The 24,494-nt window shown below is 36.4% G+C and overlaps 2 protein-coding genes and 1 long non-coding RNA gene across 4 annotated transcripts; 1 reads left to right on the top strand and 2 right to left on the bottom strand.

Annotated features, from left to right (window-relative positions):
- The first annotated feature begins 1,636 nt into the window (after positions 1 to 1,636).
- LOC117334685 lies at positions 1,637 to 5,183 on the top strand. Its single transcript, XM_033894443.1, has 3 exons — positions 1,637 to 2,303; positions 4,046 to 4,192; positions 4,333 to 5,183. The coding sequence occupies exons 1-3, from the start codon at positions 2,093 to 2,095 to the stop codon at positions 4,593 to 4,595; spliced, it is 621 nt and encodes a 206-aa protein (XP_033750334.1). The 5' UTR covers positions 1,637 to 2,092; the 3' UTR covers positions 4,596 to 5,183.
- Positions 5,184 to 5,334: 151 nt separating this feature from the next.
- Positions 5,335 to 24,375, bottom strand: LOC117334683 (sorting nexin-2-like). Of its 2 annotated transcripts, XM_033894440.1 has the most exons (13): positions 24,246 to 24,347; positions 21,426 to 21,482; positions 19,426 to 19,528; positions 19,005 to 19,249; positions 18,609 to 18,707; positions 18,338 to 18,479; positions 18,131 to 18,209; positions 17,538 to 17,730; positions 10,009 to 10,102; positions 8,789 to 8,994; positions 8,042 to 8,185; positions 7,748 to 7,900; positions 5,335 to 7,359 (listed from the first exon to the last, which is right to left on the bottom strand). In XM_033894440.1, the coding sequence occupies exons 1-13, from the start codon at positions 24,330 to 24,332 to the stop codon at positions 7,309 to 7,311; spliced, it is 1,653 nt and encodes a 550-aa protein (XP_033750331.1). In that variant the 5' UTR covers positions 24,333 to 24,347; the 3' UTR covers positions 5,335 to 7,308. The 2 variants fall into 2 exon arrangements, with proteins under 2 accessions (XP_033750331.1, XP_033750332.1); XM_033894441.1 differs by lacking the exon at positions 21,426 to 21,482 and having other exon boundaries at positions 24,246 to 24,375.
- On the bottom strand, positions 12,144 to 13,551 carry LOC117334684. The gene is made up of 2 exons (XR_004534211.1): positions 13,167 to 13,551; positions 12,144 to 13,126 (listed from the first exon to the last, which is right to left on the bottom strand). It is a non-coding gene; the product is annotated as an uncharacterized LOC117334684 (long non-coding RNA).
- Positions 24,376 to 24,494: the final 119 nt, after the last annotated feature.

Here is a 24,494-nt window from a genome sequence, read left to right as displayed (position 1 = left end):
TAGGTCACGACGACCCCGTCGTACAAATCTAGGTCACGACGACCCCGTCATACAAATCTAGGTCACGACGACACCCGTCGTACAAATCTAGGTCACGACGACACCCGTCATACAAATCTGTCACGACGACCCCGTCATACAAATCTAGATCACGACGACCCGTCATACAAATCTAGATCACGACGACCCCGTCATACAAAGCTAGGTCATGACGACCCCCGTCATACAAATGTAGATCACGACGACCCCGCCATACAAATCTAGGTCACGACGACCCCGTCATATAAATCTAGGTCACGACGACCCCGTCATACAAATCTAGATCACGACGACCCCGTCATATAAATCTAGGTCACGATGACCCTGTCATACAAATCTAGATCACGACGACCCCGTCATACAAATCTAGGTCATGACGACCCCCGTCATACAAATCTGTCACGACGACCCCGTCATACAAATCTAGATCACGACGACCCCGTCATACAAATCTAGGTCATGACGACCCCCGTCATACAAATCTGTCACGACGACCCCGTCATACAAATCTAGATCCCGACGACCCCGCCATACAAATCTAGGTCACGACGACCCCGCCATACAAATCTAGGTCACGACGACTCCGTCATACAAATCTAGGTCAATTTTGGGTTAAGTAACACCCTACGGTGGTAACAACAGAACCACTAACCATGACAAAAAGCATCGAACTCGTGAGAATTCAAAGAATTGGAATATCCCAAATGAAATGATCTCGGCCATAAAACTTTCCCTTGATCAATCTCATACACTCAAAACTCAGTGTTATTTTTCCGTTAGAAGCAGACATCTGTCACGGAAATCGTAAGAATGGAAACAAGTCCTTGAATATCTAATCCATTCTGACATTTAAACAACGTAGGTATGTGAAGAAGGAATGTAACTGTCTAGAAATGGAATATTAACAATTGTTCCTGCTGGTAACAATTCAATCCGCTTCTCCGCCAATATTTTATGTATATGTATATCACAAACCATGAAGTATATAATGATATTCAATATATGATATATATTAAGCTGTATCAAAACATTAATTATAAAAATACCGATTAAATATTTTGAGTATACTACGGAAGATTGATAAACAAAGCCTTACCTTATCAACTGATATATTAAAAACTGTCTGTTAAATCTAGTTTGATGGATGATATTACTTTTATAGCAGTCGTTTCGAAATCCGTCAGATATTTAGCCATGACGAGTGCGGCTAACGAATATTTGTTATTTAAGCTTTAAATTGTTTCTTTCAAGATTCACGAACTAGCTATATATAAATCAAGAAATGGTTATTTACCAAAGTCGCGTTATTTACGATTTTTTTATGACTTGTAATTTTATGTTCTTTATAAATTACTCAAATACTCAACTAACCATGAGATTTAAACAGTTTAAAAGCCTCTACGTCCCATAGTCAATGATTTTGACATCAAAAGGCAATGTCGAAGTGCCTCCTTACTGTAAATATCTGATTAACGCACACGTCTTGCTGTTTATGATGTGCCTGTTTGATATTCTACAAAGTCCCCACTAGATAAACAGGATGGTGCAGAACTCGGGGTGTATTTATGTAAGAGTGTATTTAAATCAACACCTTTGAATGAGATTTGTCAACAACAAGCACCCTACCCATGCGAACCACGTACACGGCTCAGTTCAATCACCATTAGGATGCAGTTGTGCGCGATGATTTTATTAGAATTACCTTCGCTCCGTGATGTTCTGACGTTCTGAATGTTTTGTATGAATATGTCTGTACATATATACCTTAGTTCATCATTTCGTATAAAGAAAGTATATTATAGAGAGGAATCCATAGACTCGGTTTCGGTTATATGTATAAGGATGTTTCGTCCGATCTAAAGAGAAGGTACTTTTTGATAGGGCCGAACGTCCTTACATTTCATGTAAAAGTGTTTTTCGTTTCGTTTGAAAAAAGTCTAGTTAAGATTTTAAAATGATTTAGGATCTTTTAATTAACAGTTATTCTACATAAACAGCCTGGGTAAATTTCATTGGCTAATACATGTAACTGATAAAGTTTGAGGTGATTCCAATGTGCGGAACAGCGTCACTGTGGGCGAAGTTAGCCCTATTGGCTATCGTTTTATCCATGATATTTTTCATTGCTGGATTTGCGACTACGTCCTGGATGGTCTACGCTTTCTCGTCCGGGGCCAAAATTCGGGTAGGATTATGGAAGGCGGAGGCGTGTACCTCGGCGGGAACTTGTGCTGACAGAACGGTACCGGACTCATACAGGACAGGTGATATATTTACATATTTGGGTTAAACAATACTTTCAGGACATCTTCTGCATTCATTCTTGTCTATTTTTTAAAAGATGTGTTCCTATCGAACAACCCTTTGAGATTGCAGGTGGTAGGCTGGTGAACTTAAAAGTTTTAATTCTTCATTCATTACTATTAACGCTGTTCAGAATGTACACATGTACTTGGAATTCTTTTGAAATCCAATATTGAAAATTATAGAAATTTCTTGAATTATGGGACTATGGCACCTCCCCAACTAGATTGTGACACTCCTTTTGACCTTGACCTATTTTCCTCAATCGCCTTTTAAGTGCCGCCACTTCCACCTTCAACATCATTGACAAGTCCCGAAAGGAAGAAACAACTGTGTGATACAGTTTAATTCATTGATAGATCCAAGTATATACGCTCTCAGTTTGTATTGAAGGCTGCTGATAATTTGAGAGCCTTTTGTACAATCCTTTGGGAAATTCAATTGGTGGCTGCTGAGAATTCAGTCGGGTCAATGCTTTTTTCTTAAATCAGTTTTCCAGAATTGTGTGAGCTTGGTTTTACTTATTTTGCTTTCTTGTGGGTAAGATTTACTTGTGTAAGTAAGGATTGGTCTTCATTAACACCCCGTGGGTATTCTAGATTCTAGATATTTCTGCCAATTTTTGTTGCCCCAGGTAGCCCTTCTGACACCTGTCTTTATCGCTGTCTGCAGTATGATATCAAAGTTTCTTTTTGTTATGGCTGCTAATCGTTACTTTTGGCATCCCTTTTTCTCCGCGGCCTCCAGTGATGCTTTCCTTTAAATGCCAGCTATATAATGAACGTTTTCTTTTCCATTGGTGTACCCCCCGTGATATCCTTTCATAGTTGAATTTGAGCGACAGTGGCCACTTTTCCCGAAACTTCTGATATCTTTATGGTCATCAGCATCCCTGCTACATTTGAAAACAGCAAGTCTGTCATTGTCATGGCGTTATGATCGACATCATGATCTCATACTTTAACTATACATTTTCTTGACATGATGGAAATGTTTAGCTTGTAATTATTGTTTTTAAGTAGGAGTACAACACTATTGTTGACATTTGCCGTTCACACTTTCATCAGATCAGATTGCTTGTTTTTAGCAGAAAGATGATTTTCACCACTTCAATTTTTGGGATTCTTGGGAGAGCCCCTTACTTTGTACAAAGTTTCGCTATATCTCGTCCTTTTTTCTGTTGTCATTAACGGAGAAGTCCCTGTGAACTGACCTTCATCTTTTGACATCTTTCGGTTATATTTTTTGTTTGTTACTTTCCCGACACTTTTTGGGGTCTTGAGTTTGTCTCCGGTTTCGAAGCTAAGGTTTTTTTTGTTTATTAGGCGAATATCTTCCTCGTTCCACTGTTACCTAGAGTTCCGTTCACACTATTAAAGTCATTGCTCAAATCTAGACTACATATCTAATATCTTAATTCAATATCCGTTTCTCATTGTTTAGCGATCTTTCCTCCAAGCTTTAACATCCTTACCTGTGCTGTACTAATGAAAGTCCGTCTTTTCTTATAGTGAAAATTCTCAACTCTCCGCTGCTGAAATATCCAGCCAATCCAGATTCCAAATTACGGCTCTCGTGTTTCAGCACAAGGGTGGATTTTTATCGCCTCCTATGACTGACGAGTTTAACAGGCTTTATTGTATCTATCATTTTGTTTTGAAATGTGCTAATACCTTGTGTCTGTTTACAACCCTTTGACCAGATGGCTACCGTGGAACTCAAGCGATGGAAGTGATAGCCCTCCTGATACTCCTCATAGCGCCCATAGCTGTCCTCCTCTATGTCGTGGGCGAAAACCTTAGGACCTGGACATTCGCCTTCGTCTGTATGATGATGTGCTTCTTCGCAGGTACGCATTGGCTTATTTATTTTCACTCAAAAACGATCAACGATATAAAACTTACAACTTCAAGTTGGAATATTCCTCAGTATCTAGTCAGGTTTTTTTATGCCCAGTTTTAGTTTTGATCTTGAATGTCCTGTTGACAGGTCTGTTCGTGACCATAGGGATGATCCTGTGGCTGACGTATGTGATGACTCCTTTCTACGTAGGCTACTCCATGGGTCTGACAGTGATGGGGGGAATCCTCGCTATAATAGCCGGCCTCCTCTTAATCCCCGAGCTAGAAGATGACAGCAACTACTATGACGACAGCGACACGCCCCCTCCAACCAGACGCTCTGTCACGCCTCCTTCACGCTTGCCGTCGAGAAACCTCAGATCCGAGCCTTTAAGGACCTATCGCAGTTAGTCCCTATCCTATAGCCTACAGGCCTACCCCGAGGGCCATATTGACTCCCTACTACTAACACAAAGGACAACCCAGGGAGCCCCGTCTTCGCAAGGACAACGTATTGGACTATAGAACACATGTTTACCATATATGGGATTGTGTTCAGGGCATTCATGGAACAATGACATGCAATTTGTGGAAGCAATATGGATATCGTCTGGATATCGTCACCGTTTGTTTGAAAAGAAACCAATGTGTTTAGCATAAACCTATTTAATGTTTTAAGTACACATGGTCATTTGTGTACAAGTTACAAAGTCGACAGAGATGTTCATGTCTGATACTACAACATACGGTAAAGGGATGGGAGGTTGTTTTTTTTTTTTTTTGGGGGGGGGGGGGGGGGGGGGGTTAATGTCCATTATTATGTGTGAAATAAATATGTTTGTTCTTAGATTCAAAACGACTATCCTCATTCCGAGAGAATCGACAATTCATAAAAATACTTTGATCTACATGTAACTTGTGTATTGACAAAATGATTTTAATAGTATTGATGTCACCACGTGACTGGTCAATTATTGGACACTTTCTTTTAATTGTACCTTCATGGGGAATGGGAAGGGGGGGGGGGGGAATTAGGTTAGACATAGATGTATATCGTCTAATCTGCATGGTTAAAAAAACATGTCATCGTTGTAAATCATTGTCTAGTGCTGTCGAAGTTAAACCAATTAAAAAGCAACATAAAACTATCTTCATTTGATATATATATATATATTTAATTTAATTTCTCTTCATTAAAATTGTATATTGTACACATACAAATTCGTAGTTCTATATCGTAAACCATAACAGTTTATGGGCCAGATGGATGTACAATATTAGTATTAACCATTACGGCTCTCATAGGCTAGATAGTTGTATAGCTCTAATGGGCTAGATGGTTTTACAATATTTGAATAAACCATTACAGCACATGGGCTAGATAGTTATTCTAAATTAGTATAAACCATTAGTTCTCATGGACTAGATGGTTGTACTAAATTAGTATAAACCATTACATTTCTCATGGGCTAGATGGTTGTACAGTATTAGTATAAACCATTAGAGCTCTCATGGGCTAGATGGTTGTACTAAATTAGTATAAACTATTAGAGCTCTCATGGGCCAGATGGTTGTACAGTATTAGTATAAACCATTAGAGCTCTCATGGGGCAGATGGTTGTACTAAATTAGTATAAACCATTACATTTCTCATGGGGCAGATGGTTGTACAGTATTAGAATAAACCATTACAGCTCTCAAAGGGTGGATGGCTATACCTTATATCATATATCATTACTGCCGACATAGGCAAGACAGTTACTGAAAAAACAAACCTTGCATCAAGCAGAAATATTTCAATAATTAATTATATGCACCAGCACAATCCTGAACTTTTCTCTACTAACACCACTTAATATTACACACAAATTGGCCCCGTGTTATTTAGAGAACGAACGTCCTACTAGCATTATGTTACTGTAACAACTTGTACAAAGTAAAATAAATATTGCAATGTTTTCTTATTCAGAAAAAAAAAAAAAAAAAAAAATGTCAAAGATACTGGGAAAGAAAAAATGATATTTTCTCATTGCTGAAGTATCCATATCATGGCAGTGCAATCATTTCCAATTAAAAAATTAAAGACTTTTTAAAGGCTTCAAACTCTCTCAAACAAAAAAAAACCAACAAATTTTCAAGTAATTTTACCATGATTATTAAAGGATTCTATTATAAAAGTCAGGATGTTGTAATTAGTTTTTACAACCAATGACATTTCAGTCCAATATTCATGTAACTTAAGGAAATTCTATCAGCTAATTGATGTAACTTAAGGAAATTGTATCAGCTAATTGATGTAACTTAAGGAAATTGTATCAGCTAATTGATGTAACTTAGGGGAATCCTATCAGCTAATTGATGTAACTTAGGGGAATTCTATCAGCTAATTGATGTAACTTGAGGGAATCCTATCAGCTTATTACACCAGTTTCTCAAGTTCAAAGCATACACACAAGTTCATAAAGGACATAAATATGAAGTGTTTAGTACGTTGAAACATTTACATTATTTAGACACAAATATTTGACAAGAAAGGTGTAAATCACATGCTCAATATTATTCTTACTAATATCTCACCCAAACCTGGACATTTCCAATGTGTAACCATGTGAACACATGCCGAGAAGGAACTATTTCTAATCTGCTGTGAGATGATGATGATGATAATTAAACAAACCCAGATAAACTATCATTCATAAGCAATACGCTGATCAGCAAAATAAAGATGGCACACACTATGACAAATGAACAATATTATACTGAATTCACAGTTTGAACTTAAATTACTATATTTACAGTTTGAAATTAAATAATTTTTACAAAGAAGTACAATCCTGCAAGAACTGGAAAATACCCAACAAAGTCTGAAATTGAAAGTAAAAATGATACAGTTTAGAGCCCTTTGTGTGTGATAGGTGTCATAAGTACATTGCTCATTGGGTGTAGCACTACAAAATCTCCATATTGTGTCAATTAAATATGGTACCACCACTGTCATCATCAGCCACCTAGAGTAAGACGGCAGCCCAGCCACATGAAATGTCTTACAAGCTTCTCTAATCTCAGTTTCATTGTCCTATCCTAAAGAATGGTGTCAGTAAAGCAGACAGCTTGTTGGCACACATCATGCCACAGCCTTGGCTTCTGGTAGGAAGGCTTCCCAGCACTTGATTACCTGTGAACACCAGAGTTAAGTTCATATCAGCCTTACCCTACTAACTACAGGTGTGGGGGTATTGGGTACTAACTACAGGTGTGGGGATATTGGGTACTAACTACAGGTGTGGGGGTATTGGGTACTAACTACAGGTGTGGGGGTATTGGGTAAGGGGATTCCTATACACGTTATTAGATGACAAGTGAGGGGGTGGGGTTATTTGTCCAACAAAAAATAACATAAAGAGGCTGCATGGACCTGTATTGCTCAGCTGATGATACAGAGAAATAAAATTTTAGCCAGTGATTTCTATTTCTTTCCATTATACCTTAGAACGTAAAAGATAATTTCAAAGGATTTGTGTGAAATGTTTACTATGAAAAATACAAATATAATCATGACCTACCCGTTGCTGATTTTCCATTAAATATTCTAGATATTTGATGATGCTAGATTTGAAGTCTTCTACACGCTTCCTGTCAAACCGAGCAACTTCCTTTCGTATCATTGCCGACATCTTTTCAAAGTCATCCTTTCCTTTCTCAACCTTCAGCTCCCACTGAAAATGAAAATAAAAACTACAGCTGTAATCTAAAGAAGTAACTTATAATTGATGTGTATTATGTCTGGAATCTCTGAATAACTTTGATAGTAACAGTACAACTTCTTGCATAGTATAAGTAATGTAAGAAATACCTACCTCTGAAATCTCTTGCTTGGCCTGGGAGATTTTGTCTGTTTTGTTTGCTAGCTCTAACTTGGCTTTGTTTTCACGCTTCTTCGTCAATGTTGCTTCTGCATCTTTCCAGTTTTTGTAGGATTTCACCCTCTCATGGAATACCTCCTGTCAAAACAAAAGTCCACTGTGAGATACCAGTTATGGTATGGAAACCTTGATTTTAGTACTTTAGGTCAAAGGTCAAATATAGTTTGTAGTGCTATTTATTTGGTATGCGCAGCGACACAGACTCATGTTGAAACTGGAAACTAAGTTCTAGGCCTCAAACTCCCAATCTACAGCACTGTATCACCTAGCCAGAAATACTTATACCACTACATCAAATAAAATAAATTGAAATGGAATGTTTCAATGGTGCAGTGATGGTTAGCCTGATACCCTGACATGATCAGAGTGAAAAATTGTCTATTAGATGATATGAATAAGTGGATCGCAATGTATATACATACATGGATGCGAATTGTATACATATAACATATATTCAACACAGTACAACTACGACAGGAAATTCAAATCTTTAAAGTTTGGATCAACAACACATAGTGCATACCTATACATGAAATAGTGGCCAAGATTTGGTCCAGGAACTTGGAGAGACAACTTCACATGATTATACTGCAGATACTCTGTAGCATGTAGAAATCAATATGTTAAGATAAGGTCATGCACACTTTAATTTGAATCTATCAACAGGTTGAGTTTCCATACCTTGACAGCCCCTAATAAGGCAATGTAGTCCTTAAGGAGCTCAGCCATGACAAAGAAGTCATGGTCAGCTTGTTCACGTTGTATCTGTTCAATCCTCTCCTCCGTGTCAGCCAGCTGTGACAGGGCACGAGACAGGGCTGTGTGCTCTTCAGCATTGCCCAACATGGCCGCACTCTTAGCAAACGCAGCAGTGCTGTTACTCAAGTCTGAAAAGTAGTAAAACACTTAGTTATACGCTTGTATAACTCTTAAAGCATAAAATATCAGTACACCTGTACAACTATATGAAACATTACATCGAAACATCCTCAAATATGAACTTGAATCCTAACCAGTTTCCTGTCATTCTTATCAATTGGTAGATCATCCAAGAATCTTAAAGACCTTTGACCTATGTTAGTCAAAATCAATATATTAGCAGTTTGTAATGTTACTTAAATCTATATCAGTAAATGTTTACAAGATGTTTCCAGACTTTCCTGGAAGATTAGTTCACATTATTGGCTTGTGACTTTTGACCCAGATGACCTACAACCTCTGGGTGACCTATAACCTAGATGGCCTAAACCCTTTGGGTGACTTTTAACCCTGATATGTACACCCCTTGGGTGACCTGTGACAGCCAAGTTGACCTACAACATTTGGATGACTTTTAACTAAGATGGCCTACACCCTTTTGGTGACTTTTGACCCAGATGCGCTACAACCCTCGGGTGACCTGTAACCCAGACGACCTACAACCTTTGGATGACCTTTAACCTAGATGACATACACCATTTGGATGACTTTTAACCCAGATGGCCTACAACCTTTGGATGACCTTTAACCCAGATGGCCTACACCCTTTGGATGACCTTAAACCTAGATGGCCTACACCCTTTGGATGACCTTAAACCTAGATGACATACACCCTTTGGATGACCTTTAATCTAGATGACGTATACCCTTTGGTAAAACCTGGATGACCTACTTTTTGGTAATTAACCCAGATGACCTACACTCTGTCTGTGACATTTAAGCTGGATGATTTATGACCTATAACCCAGATGACCTACACTCTGTCTGTGACATTTAAGCTGGATGCTTCACAACCTATAACCCAGATGACCTACACCCTTCCGGTGACCTTTAAACTGGCTGACTTAAATTACAACCTTTTCGGTAACCTTTAACCCAGATGAACTACACCCTTTCAGTAACCTTTTACATGGATGACCTACCTTTTCGGTGATTCACCACAGACTCCATACTGGAATGTAATTTTCTCAACTGGGTATCCAAACATTCAACTTGTTGTTGTTTCTCCTCAAACCACTGGAACATAACATACAATTCAATTATCTTAAACTGTAAATGATCTGACAAACCACTGGAACTTAACATACAAATAAATTATCTTTAACTGTCAAATGATCTGATAAACCATTGGAACATAATATACAAATCAATGACCTCTACCTGTCAAATGATCTGACAAATCATTCATAATAATTAATAACTCAGTATGACATAATTTCTTACTGTTGAAAGTTTTGAAATTTTTTTGAAATACATCTTTGATAATGCTCTTTTAACTGACATAGCTAACGGCGATACTTTGTGTACTTGCTTTAATTCATTAGAAGTTTGTTAAAATAACTTCCCACAAAAAAAAACAAGAGATCCCAGAGGGATCTTGGCGTGGCGCCCACCATTGAATGATCTTCATAGGTTCCATGTCAGATTGATCTTTTCTCTACTTTTCCCTTCATTTTACTGATCTGTGCAAATTGAGATATCCCTCCAGTACTTTTCAAACAAGGGAATCCTAGCTATATAAGAAATTTGAGATTTAACGATAATGGCTGTTTGTTTGCCAGGTTGTTTTCAGGACAGACTGGTCCAAAAATGCAATACAAGGGACCAAGGGGAACCTACTTATGAAATTTGAGAAAGATCCATTCAGTACTTTGAGAAATAGAGATAACAAACTTCAATTGTCAAAATCCAAGATGGCGGTCTGTCGGCCATATTGTTTTCCAATTGATCTCAAAATGCAATAAGCATAACGTGGCACCAAGGGGAACCTCCATATGAAATTTGAGAAAGATCCCTTCAGTACTTTCTCAGAAATAGTGATAACAAACTTCAATTGTCAAAATCCAAGATGGCTGCCTGTCGGCCATGTTATTTTCAGATTGGTCTCAAAATGCAATATGCATAACTAGGCACCAAGGGAAACTTACATATGAAATTTCAGAAAGATCCATTCAGTACTTTCTCAGAAATAGTGATAACAAACTTAAATTGTCAAAATCCAAGATGGCTGCCTGTCAGCCATGTTGTTTTCTGATTGGTCTCAAAACGCAATATGCATAACTAGGCACCAAGGGGAACCTCCATATGAAATTTGAGAAAGATCCCTTCAGTACTTTCTCAGAAATAGCGATAACAAACTTCAATTGTCAAAATCCAAGATGGCTGCCTGTCAGCCATGTTGTTTTTCGATTGGTCTGAAATCGCAATATGCATAACTAGGCACCAAGAGGAACCTACATATGAAATTTGAAAAAGATCCCTTCAGTACTTTCTCAGAAATAGCGATAACAAACTTCAATTATCAAAATCCAAGATGGCTGCCTGTCGGCCATGTTGATATCTGATTGGTCTCAAAACGCAATATGCATAACAAGGCACCAAGGGGAACCTACATATGAAATTTGAGAAAGATCCCTTCAGTACTTTCTGAGAAATAGCGATAACAAGAATTGTTTACGGACGGAGGGACGGACGGACGGACGGACCACGGACCACAGACGCAGGGCGATTTGAATAGCCCACCATCTGATGATGGTGGGCTAAAAAATCTCAGAGCATTCCAAGGCAAGAATTGAATTAAATGAATTCATTGACTGTAACACACCTTAAACTACTACATGTTTTACTGCAGTTGACATTAGATCAATCACCGAGTGTTTGTTAGCATTATTTGGAGTTGAACTTCTCATTATAGCCTAAGACCTACAACCTGATGTATCACACAGGTTAACAAACCTACCACTTTTCTGTATACAGCCTACATACATAGCTTCATGCTCGACACTATAAACAAGGCCAGGTCCTATATAAATCTACACCATAAAACAAGTAACAAAATCAACGTAAAAAATCTGCTACAAATTTCTACAGCACATCTTAACTTAGGAAACCTGTAGCTTAATTCACTGTAGCTGAGAAAGTCAGAACGAGTAGAACATTAGTCAAGATCAGGAAATTCATTTTGTTTTTAAATAGCTTGTTTGAATGAACACCATATGTGTTCATGTTAGCATGAATGTTTTTTTCTCTAAATAACAATTCCAATGAACACCATATGTGTTTTGTTAGTTATAATTTTTTTTTTTTTTTTTTAAACAGGAGGCATATGGGCAAAGAAAAGTTGTAACTATATATTCAAAATGTAACATTGCAATTTTGCTAAATTTCTTAATGATAGAACCATAAATAATGCAGAAAAAGGTGCAACAATATATGTATATTTAGCGTTGTGAAATAAAAAAATTCTTTTATTAACGAGGTAATGAATACAAAAATTCAGTGAGTAATTCAAGATTGTAAAACTGTAAACCTGTTAATTACGTTTCGTGATCTGACATCTTCAGGAATATTTGATTTTGCAAACACTGATCTAGAAATGACTTTAAGTAAGTAATGAGCTGTTAGAATCATTAACTCTATAATTAACTATATAAGAAACCAATAGCTTGACCACCATCCAAAGGTGTTATTTTTGTACAAATAATCGTGAAGGATTGATTGTCCTTGAATATTAACCCAAAATAAATCCCACATGGAATGTGATTTACATTAATTGAATATTTCACTCATTAAAAACAAAAATCTCCAAATTGTAACCTAAATATTATAAAACATATTTCAGATAATTAACTTTTCATTTTTTAATGTGACAGTGTAATATTCTATCATGCCACAATGTTGTAGTCATTTCTCCAAAATAGCCCTGTCAACGGCATATTTAACTAAACCAGTCTGTTACTGACTAGGTAGGGGTACATGTATCACAGGGCTAATTAATGAGATGCATATAAATATAAAATAAATCAGTTTCAGCAGCATGCTAATGAGGCCAAATTAGAAAAAACAAAGCATGAAAATGAACTGAATGTCTTAACTAAATCTTATAAACTGAGTACAAATAACACATACAGTTATATCTGGTATCTGTAGGTTCTCTAATCTTCCATCATTCCAACAGTTAGTACTGGAGATGTGACCAAATCATACAAAGATTACCTACCATGTTTTCTCTCTCAATCTTAACATTATATTTAATTCCACCTGTTTTTTCTCTCAATCTTAACATTATATTTAATTCCACCATGTCAAGTCACAAAACAAAGTTTCTCAACAGTCAACAGCCACAGATTTTCAGACACAAAACCATGCACATGCCCCAATATCACATACACGTACAATACTCTTTAATATGTCCCCAGCTTGTATGTACCCAGGTCATGCCAGCTTATTCGTCTTGTGAATGTGACATGGTAGAATGAAAATAAATATATCTGTCCTAGAATGCTAGTTCAGTTTTGTAATATCTGAATTTCATTGGTCTTTACTTCTTCTTTTTGAACTTATTTTCTCACGAGTCAATCATTTCATTACTGAGAATAATTAAATGCCAATGATTCTAGTTTTTAACAAGAAAGAACTGTTGATACCATATGTATTAGGAAGATAGAGAACTTACAGCATACAAATTGTAAATTTACCTCCATGTCATAGTCCCACTGGTCAATGGGTGAGAGCGGCACAACAGTACAGAGGTAAGAGTGGGGATAAAATGTTAGCCAGCTCATCTGGTGGAGAAGTACATGACTGACTTATTATAGTGTCTCGGACGTCAACCTCACCACTGTAGCCTCGTACAGACAAAAACATCAGCACCAAGTCTCGTACAGACACAGACTTCAGTGCCAAGGCTCGATTAGACACAGATTTGAGTGCTGAGGCTTGTACAGACACAGACTTCAGCACTGAGTCTCGTACAAAAGTGCCGCGATCGAGACTCATAAAGACACAGACTTGAGTGCTGAGGCTGAGTGTTAAGCTCACACAGACACGGACTTGAGTGTTGAAGCTTGTACAGACACAGATTTAAGTGTTTAAGCTTGAAACTGTCATAGATCTGTCATGCACCATATCATCAGAATCCAAGTGTCCAGCTATCATTATACCTTTCTTCTCTACACCAGTGGAATTTATCAAGACAATAACATCTCTAAATACTCCCCTTCAGACAGAACCTAAAGCTTGAAAACTGGATGTTCTTTTTACCGGATGTCCTCAAAATTTTGTACCACAACATGATCCAAGTAGCTTGCAACCATGAAAGAGAGCACCTGTGAACATTTCACTAGCTAATCCTGAGTCTTCAATTTTGTCATAACAATCAATAGTCCAGGGATGAAGATATGTAGAGTGAAAACTCTCTGATTTTGATTCAATGAAGATGTCCTTCCTTAGTGTTAGGGGTTGGACACAGATCTATCACAGAAGCAAGCCTTACACAAGTCACAACAACTCAGACCTCATTGTGTACATTTCAGTCAATCATGTCAACTCCTAATTTATATTTTACCAAAATGTACATTGTACAATAATTTTATCATTGTATGATATTTCCTTCAATTTTTTTCTTATTGTAAAAAATGATCATTTCTTTCATATATGATATTCAAATTAATACCAACAAAACCCATTCATTAGTTCATAAAGTATGTTTCTTTTAAACTGAATCTATAAGTTACAAAATATTTATTTTTGTGAGACATAATTCAGGTAGGGTTGCAATTGTCTCCCCTGCTGGATTAGTTGCATTAGGTGTACCTGTATCTACAGAATTACAGGGAATGTGAATGGTAGGGCTACCTCACAACACTCCATATACAACCAATCAAAATATGGAATAAGTATTGTATAAAGTGTATAAATGCATTCTATATCAAATATCTGTATGTCAGCTTTCACTTTAGCAATAATATAATATGTTTCATATAATACAATAAATATACTATAAAATTTGCTGTAACTTAATAAATAGTGTCTGGTACATGAGATGTTAACCTATAAATATTGATATCTTTGAAATCATCAGAAAAGACAGATAGAAAAAAATTAATAAAACTGCAAAAGATCAAAACAAAAAATAACTGCAAAAGTTGATAAGAAAAATAAATTCTTATTGCAAAGAATGACAACATAAAGTATAAAGGCGAAGAATTACAATATAAAACAAAAGAGAAAATTATTGAACATATACTGAAGATTAAGTCCAACAAAGATGAAAACATTAATTGCAACAAAAAAGAGGACTTTTGTATCAATGCAAAATCACCTAATATTGAAAAACTAGCAATTAACTACCTGATAATATATATAGGTGTAGTTCTAGTGTGTGTTAGTATAACATCACTCAAAGTTTCCTCTTGTCCTAGATATTAAAACATTTCGACTGGCAGTTGTCCAGTATGGAGTGAATGTGAAGCTCTCTATTTACAAGTCAGAGTACTGTGGGGCGGAACAATGTATGCCAGATGATCAACAAATTTAAATAGGATTTGCATCACCTTAAGAGTGGCTGGCTGGTATGCTGAAGTCTGATTTTCACTTCAATGTTCAGTTTAAGGAAAACAAGTAATCAAAAGTCTTGAACTCACTAAACACAACTTGATTTCATGATTATAAAGCCTAACAAGTTTAAAAGAAACTGATAGAAAACCGTAGAAGATATTTGAACAAGATTCCAGCACTAGAAATAAACAAAGGGCAATAACTTCTGCAAAAAAAGTTGAATGAAATTTCTTTTCGGGGAAACACAACAAAATTGGTCATAGAATTAAGGAAATCTCCCGACCAAAAACACAGCAAAACAAAATAACTCAAGATACTGATTTGACAAAGGGGAATAACTTTTGCAATAATAGTTGAATCAAAATTCTTTTCAGGGTAACACAATTTCATATGCCTATAATGTATACAAACTTTCAAAGACATTGGTTGAGATATGTAGGAGGAGATTGCCAGACAAAACGTAAGTTTACGCCAGGTGAATGACAAAAGTAGAATTTTCCAATAAATCCTATAAACACATACACACTTTACATATACTGAAAATGAGACAATTATCATTTACACAAACCCACCCATTTAGTAGTCCTTCACTTTCCACAGTTTCAAACTTACCATTTATACAAATGCTGTTTGGTGGAATGTATGCTCCAGGATGATATGAACAAAATTGCTTTCTCAATTCACCCAAAACAAGCAGAATTCAAAGATTTAATTTGGCTTTAATGCTCCACACCAAATTTAGACAAAATGTATACAAAAGAATGTATTGCGTACTAGACTCTGTCAACAATGGTACTAGATTCTGAATTTATATAACATGGAGTCTCCATCTCCAAATCATGTTCAAGATCCAATTAGGACAAAATCCCTGCATCCACAGAGAAGAAGGATTTCAAAGATGTGTCTATGTTTTTTCGCTATTGGTCCCCATCCCTCTGCATACGCAGGAGACAGACTCGCCATTTATACAACATTTGGTCTTCTCCACAGGAGAATGCTCCAGATCCTAGACTTATTTGGATAAAATCCCTTAATCCATATGGAAGAACCATGATATTTCAGATTTTCCTCTATTTCTCGTACTTGGCCTCACTTGCATTTTTGCCTGCCTCCAGATGAGCCAGATTTATACAACACCAAATCTCATTCACTCAATAATGCTCTAAGCCACACTTTTTTAAATGATCAAAATCCGCTAAGCTGTTCTAGATTAGTAGTGAATTTCGTAAAGTTGACAGATGACAGGAGCTTTGCCGAGGCAGTATTTTTGACAAGGGTAGATAATCCTTTAGTTAATATCCTGGACAGAATATCATAGTATTGTTGACAAGGGTAGATAATCCATTAGTTCACGTCCTGGACAGATTGTTATGCCACTGTTGACAAGGGTAGATAGTTCTTTAGTTAATATCCTGGACAGATTGTTATGCCACTGTTGACAAGGGTAGATAATCCTTTAGTTAATATCCTGGACAGAATATTATAGTATTGTTGACAAGGGTAGATAATCCATTAGTTCATGTCCTAGACTGAATATTATGCCACTGTTGACATGGGAAGATAATTTTTTACCTGACATCCTGGACATAATATGTATACAACTGTTGATATTTGAAAAGTAAAAATTGTTTGATGTGATCACCGATATTGTGAAGTTATTTATATTTCAAACTTTTTCTTATATTGCTTGATACATAATGAAATCCATCACCAGTGTTGATATATGTGGAAAAAATCTTTTAAAAAAGTAGATAAAAATGTCAAATTTGAGATTTCCTATTGGTTGCATGACAAATTGTGCTAAGTCAGTCCCAGGAACCTACGACATGCAGGTAAAATGTCAAAGTTAGAAATCAAGAAACTGTAAATAAGCAAAACCAAGCAAGAAAATTTGATAAGAGGCAAATTAAAGCTCCAAGAGTGATTTCTTATCTCCATTGTTATTTTTCCAATTAATATATTGGTAAATATCTATTATGTAAACAAGCAAATTATTGAAATTTCTAAAATCCAACCTAGACTTCAACTGTCAAAAGGCAAAATTCTATGACCACTAAAGAAATGCTGATTAGAATGAGACAAACAAACTTATATTAAGAAGAAGTTGTATTACCTCATCAGCTTCCTCCATTTTATATGAAATCTTATCGACAGCATCCCCAACCTTGTGGAACAGACGTTTCACACCAGCACTGCTTAGGGCAGAAGTATTAGTGGCTTTAGGAAGTTCTCCGGCACGCTCCAGGAATTCTCTAAAGTCTGCATCCTTCCGAAGCACTGGGTGCTGGGCTGTTCTCGTTAGGAACCTGTAGTTACATGATGATACTGTACGATCAGACTGGAGGTTCTCTAACCATCACAGGTTAGATATGGAAATATCCAAATCAATTTAGTTTTAGATCTCTCCAGAAGATTTTTAAATGTAAGTAAAGCACTTTGAGAAAATATCAGCTTTAGATCTCTAGAAGATTTCCAAATATAAGTAAAGCGTTTTGACAAAATAAACATGACAAAATGTATAGACAGGTGACAGGCAAAAGGGACACAAAATGAACAGGTAAGATTAACTGCATAAATTTTACTAAAAGAAACCACCTACTTTTATATATTGTACAAATTGATATTCAGGACAATAAACTGTTATGCGAACTATAAAGATTATACTGAAATGATACATGATACATTTCCTTCAGTAATCAAACATACCTCTCTAATGTCAATCGTCGTCTCTCCACAAAATCTGATGATCCCGATTCCTCCTTAGACATTTTGATCTTTGTCATACCTGTATAAGCAACAGAAATGAATGAATCTTAGGTGAGCTGAAATCACTTTGAGTTAACAATCTCAATATTTTTTCTCTTAATTTCACAACTCTTTGAGGAAACAAAGACGATGAAGTAGGATTCCTACCTAAGACACTTTTTTCTGGAGCAGGTGGTACAATTCGACCTTGGTGAAGGTATCGTGTCTGGAGTTTTTCATGGAGGCCTAGGAAATCACTGAAACGTCTCAGTACTGCCATTTCAGGTTTCTGGAAATCTGGCATGCTGGTCTGTCGATATATATTCAAACTTTTATTAGGTCACACCTTCAGCTCGAATCGAGACATGAGGCTCTATTTAGCGTACAAATTGAAAGTCAGTAAAAACAGAATTTATATTAATCTTTTCATTGCACTTACCTTAGTGATGACCTTATAAACCATGTAAGCACTCATACCATCGCCCATCTTCTGTGGCTCTGTGACCTTGATCACTAGAGAGTACTGGTTATCCTCAACCTACAACACAACATTAACTGTACACAGTTACTGTGACAACAGTCGTTTACTGTCATATATAACACACTGTCACTGTGACAACCCAGTCATTTACTGTCACATCACATAGTCACTGTGACAACACAGTCGTTTACAGTCACATAACTCACAGTCACTGTGACAACAAAGGTAGTTATCAATTATTCCTTCACTGAAAAATTAGCTGACACTTTATATATATAATTACATCCAAAAGAAAAAGAATATGTTGTTTGAACACCTAAATCATTAAGTATTTTTGTGAACTTTCTGACATACCTCTTCCTTGGTAGTTTTTGTGGTGCTAGATGATTTGGATGTTGAGGTGACTGTCTGGGTGACTGTTAGTTTAGGCATGTCTGAGCTTGGCTTCTCTTCGTCTGATGACAAAGCCTCAGTCTGGGCCGGGGCACTGGCAGGAGTTGGTTCAAATGGCTCAAGAAATGGAGACTTCTCCACTGTTTCTTTTGTATCATTTTCTCCATCAGAGTCTAGCTTAATCTCATCCCCATCATCATCATCATCTGAAATTGTTTTAAGAATTTATAAATGTCCACATTCATATCAAATTACTTGGCTTCCTGCAATTATTTATATCAGATCGGATTCCATCTCTTAGAATGAATTCCTTTATAGAAATATAACGTGGGATTTTAACTTTGTAACATGGCAGCAATACCTTTAAATTGACAATAGTTACCTCCGAATAAATCCTCCGTATCAATGTCTGGCTTCACCGGTTTCCTGGTGTTTTCTAACGTTTCCGGTTCCACTTTTTCTGGTTCTGTGTCTGGTGTCCGTCCCTAAAATATCAAAGGGACATATAATTTCTAAGAACATAATACATGTATACATCATTACTTTTCATCACTATACTCGTTTTATGTTCCCGAACAATATTCCTAGAATAAAATTACTCCAATCAATACAGAAACATGCATATATAATTGGTCGGGAATATTGGTGATTCTTGTAATCTAAGCAGATACATTTGATACACACAAAAGTTATTTAATTACAGAGTTCATGGAATTTACTTTGTTAAAATTTCTTCCCATATTCCATGCATTCCATTAGTAAAAGAAAAGCTCTGAAAATGTTGTGATGAAATCTTGATTTACCAGAACTACATACAGTACACATTATAATAAGGAAACAAAACCATCAAAACTAATGTAAAAGAGTAAATTTTTTGTCCACATTTTTTCCATCAAGATTTAATGGCCAAAAAATACATAGCCTTTATAATATTTCAAATGTCAGGCAAGTTTTTTGTATGCAACAGGTTTAGAAACATGATATGTCAATGAAAATTTTCAATCAACTCTATTAAAATCAATTATATCCCATTTGCTCATCTTTGGCATTACAATTTACATTACAGTTAACGTCCTATAAAGGCAACCAGCATTTGGCTGTTGTTTCAGTGTGTGAGGTGGTGGAAAGGAAGGGGTGGGTTATGTCATGGGTTTTGGATTGTGATTGTGCGATGTGATGCAACAGGACTGTAAAAATGTTGTAGGTGTATATGTGCCAGTGTTGCTAAAATTTACTTATAGTGGGGGGTGAAGAGATGACATTGGTATCTAGGTTACATGATGTGTAATCTGTTTTAATTGTTCAAATTTGTGCTGTGTAAATATAACAATAACAATTCATCGATAGATCGATTGTATTGGTCCAATATTCTCACGATACTTTATAATGCCACTTTGCGGTTCGCGATACAGGTCCGAAAATGGTAGTGTGTGCCCTAGGTCTCATAGAACTAACAAGCTACGTCCCCTGCCTTAACCAAGATGGCTTCCTGTGAAAGCAACATGGTAGCGTTGGGAGATATTTGAAGCTACAGCTGTCTACAAAAGCTATGTGTGGACCTCGTTCGGTTTTACTTCAGATAGAAAAAAACTGTCGTATGCTAGTTGTACAAAGCAATGTTGGACTTACAGTGGTTGTGTTGTGTTACCACTAAAAGCCAACACCACAATTTGCATACTTTTTTTAAACCTTTAAAACCAAACAAGGTCACACCAATGCTTTTCAATTTGTCAAATGCATTAGGCCCTGTGAATTACGGGACATGTATAACTATTAATCTACATTACAGGAAGCTGCATTTTGTGTTCAAATGTGTTGTTACTTGTTATATTACTATAGAACAAGTATTTTTGTTTACTTAAAATTGTGTTTTTTGGGGGGTTTACTTTTGCTTGATATAATTAATGAATATAGTCATTAATAGAAAAACAGTGCTCCAGATAGCTTTTTAGATCAGGGAGGGATGTACTCCCTCTGACCAAGAACAGGGAGTAAACCAGATACTTTTGAAGTCATTGTATGCATACTTAAAATAAACAACACAACAACCTACTTAAATACCGATTTCTATCCCTGAATGCTTTACTAAATATGACTAGTGCATCATCGTCAATCAAAAATTCAAGATACGGAAATGAATGGCTCTTTCTCTTCTTAAGTTAAAGTCTTTGTCATTATGTACCAGTCTGTATCGTGACGTCATTAAGTATCGTGGTACATTTCATATTGCGAGATTGCGTTACTCAGCACTTGTAACAAATATGGTCGTGGGGAAGAAAGATGCAGTTCTGGTACAGTGAACATTTATGATATTTAACACTAATTAAGCAGTAATAGATAATGTGCAGTTGCAGATAGGATTTTATTGCTAAACCAATTTACCTCATCGTTTAGGTCAATTATTTCCTCATCAATAGCAGAGGGAGGACTTTTATCTTTCTGAATAATCATCATACATCAGTGTTTGAATTATACATACAGAACATATTGAAAAAGACATATACATATTTTATCAATATCAATAAGATGGTATTTCTATATCCCCTGTCCTGTAAGTCTGCCATCACAACATTTCTAATGAAAAATCAGGAGTGTGATGTAGCAGACAAATGTTTCTTTTAATCATTAATTTTGTCATTTGGTCATGTGACAAATGCTATTGTCATTTGTTCATGTGATAAGTGTCATTGTCATTTGTTCATGTGACAGGTGCAAAGTCTAGCTACAACAATTCTTATTCAACTCTTTCATATTGCTAGGGTATCTCTGTAGAATTTGGAAGTTCAAGGTTTACATTGTGGCTGTACCCAGGACATTCAGTGGACACATCTATATGACATGTTTTTAACCTTCTGCAGATAAATAGCTGACTTCTGAAATTACTTAAGTCAAGTCAATTTGATGCCCCATGTACCTGTAATGTTGTATTATTCTCATCCTATCCAAACAAATGGTATCACTGACCAACCTATGTTAAAATTGTTCAGCAATCTTAGCATGGGGATACATCTGAAAACATACTTATATGCATCTCAACACCAGACAATAGACATTGTCAGCCCAATAACTGGCACGGAATCAGAATACACCTCTATATGTTAAACATGGAATTCCCCACTGACTTTTGAAGAAGCTCAAATTTTAGTGCTGACAAAATTAACACAGGTTCAGCCCCTAATATATATATGTCTGATTAAAGTAAATGGTCTAACATTTGAAAAATGATCAGGACTCAACTACGAAAGTGTCAAAATTGATGTACTATACCTACATAATATGTGTAAAAGTAGAGAGTATAGGACATTGTTATTTCCAATTCACCTAATGGTAGGATGTTGGGCGTAAGAATTGTACCTGCTGCCCCCATTGCATGATCGTAAGAGGCGACTAAATTTGGGATCTTATATTTTCTCTTCTTTCTTAACAACTTTCTTCTTCCTAATGTTTCCCTTGACAATGCCTCACTTTTGGCGTTCGCCCCTGTGTGGAAGGCTTTGGGTTCTGTCCCCTAGCCGAGACATACCAGAGTCTTTCAAAATGGTAGTTGCTACTCCTGCTTAGCGCTCAGCATATTTGGAGTGGGAAGACTGGTTCACCCGTTGTCAGTATAATGTGACCGGGTGGGGTGTGCTGCTGGGTGTCTTCGGCAGTATGCTTCAGTGAGGTGGTACTATAAATCAGCAAAAGTTCCGGCCAATCACAAGGAGACTTAACACGAACATACCACAGCCTCCCAAAACACACATATGCACTGATCAACACACACATGCATGTCGCTACACGGGAGGCCGTCCTTAAATGACCTAAGCTATTAATAGGACGTAAAACAAAATAAACCAAACCAAACCAAACCTTTAAAGCGAGAAGTCGCTAGTTGGAGCCCATCACTCTTCCTATTACACATATATATATTGGTCAGAGGTTCCTCTTGTCCCAACACCATCTGATGTTGGACTCGAACACACTACCAGTAACCTGTATTAGCTGTACCATATGGAACACTCTTACAATATTTGGTATTGTTAACCATTTGCCATTTGGTGCAGACTTAATAAATCTGGGATGACATAAAACCTTCCTTACATAGATACATATTAGTGGAGCTGTCTTAATGAGATATTTATCAATCTAAAAACATTTGTTTAGTTCCCAGTAGATGCTTTTTTCTGTACATATACAGTGTATGAAAGTATATATTAAAATTCCTTAGACAATATGTCTACAGAAAATTGAAATCCCATAGCCCAAGTCATTTTTCCATAGACCCATTTTGTAAACATATTGTTGAAAGTAGCATAACTGTCACGCAAACGCTTGCATCATCCAGTAATAACACGCTGTTATGGGTAAAAAAACTCTATTGTAAGCTCTGATTTCATATGATCATTTGTCAGAAATATTGGAATGTTGTTTACATGAATTGTAATGTATGTCAGGACTCAAACTTTTCATAGCCATTGGGGCCAACACTTTGACATTTTACATAGACCGACCAGGTTTTCTATAGCCTCTGGCCATCGGACCACCTTTACTTTCGAACACTGCATATACAGTTCCTCGTGTAAGTTGATGCTTGGTAGTCGAGTCCTGAACATTATTTTCAAATGTTTGACCATTCAATTTAATTAAATTGATATATTGCGAGTTGAACCAGTTTTCAAATCCCACAGGAAAAACATAAGTAGGCCTAATTAAGTTTGGGATTCAAATTCCGGTATCAAGTCCAGACCATAATATAATTTTAACAGTGATTTTTGTGGTCACACCTTTCCTCCATTCACTTTCCTGTTTTACTCTGTAAGTCATGCACAAACGGTTGGTATAACGATGACAACATGTAAGTAATGCATTACCGGTATACTGAATCATCAACAAGCTACACACCCCCTACACAGCATATAATGTTATTGCCGATTTTCCGGTGTGAAAAGTAATTTGAATAAATGAAATATCAAAGAAAATAAATAAATATCTGCATTAAAAGCAATAAATGTACACACATATAAAATAAAGTAATAGCAAAAAGGCAAACGAATCACATTTAAAAATAGCAATCAGTCAGCGACTGCAGGTAAATGTCACTCGCGGATGTCGGGCCTCTCAAAATTAACAAATGATAAAGCCTGTTAACATTATGGTGGCAGTACGACATTAATACTACTTATTTTTCTGTTCGGTGTTAGATACTGAAAAAGTTCGCACCTCACTAGCCTCTGTAAATAAATCATCTTCGTCTTTTTGGCTATCATCCTCCTCTGCAAACGGGGGTGGTTCTCGTTCGTCAGCCATTTTAAGTGTCACGTGATTATACTCCCGGTGTTGTTATAAAAATAAATATCACTAAACAAACGAAACGCAATATATGACAAGTGGTCAAAAACCTCAACGTGCTTGATAAATTGATCATCACGTATCTATATATATATTCAGTTAAGGAGATCTGATGGGATT

Source organism: Pecten maximus, chromosome 9 (genome assembly GCF_902652985.1).
Source record: "Pecten maximus chromosome 9, xPecMax1.1, whole genome shotgun sequence".
NCBI classification, from domain to species: Eukaryota; Metazoa; Mollusca; class Bivalvia; order Pectinida; family Pectinidae; genus Pecten; species Pecten maximus.
Note: the sequence above shows the minus strand (reverse complement) of the source record. Positions and strands in the feature narration are given on the sequence as shown.

Bases quoted from the DNA above. Each gene is read 5' to 3' on its own strand.
- LOC117334683 (XM_033894440.1), bottom strand. From the start codon at position 24,332: ATGGCTGACGAACGAGAACCACCCCCGTTTGCAGAGGAGGATGATAGC. The intron at 19,529-21,425 runs GTAAATTGGTTT...TTGATATTTTAG, and splicing joins TAATTGACCTAAACGATGAG to GGACGGACACCAGACACAGA. The intron at 19,250-19,425 runs GTAACTATTGTC...AAACAATTTCAG, and splicing joins TACGGAGGATTTATTCGGAG to ATGATGATGATGATGGGGAT.
- LOC117334685 (XM_033894443.1), top strand. From the start codon at position 2,093: ATGTGCGGAACAGCGTCACTGTGGGCGAAGTTAGCCCTATTGGCTATC. The intron at 2,304-4,045 runs GTGATATATTTA...CCCTTTGACCAG, and splicing joins ACCGGACTCATACAGGACAG to ATGGCTACCGTGGAACTCAA. The intron at 4,193-4,332 runs GTACGCATTGGC...TCCTGTTGACAG, and splicing joins GATGATGTGCTTCTTCGCAG to GTCTGTTCGTGACCATAGGG.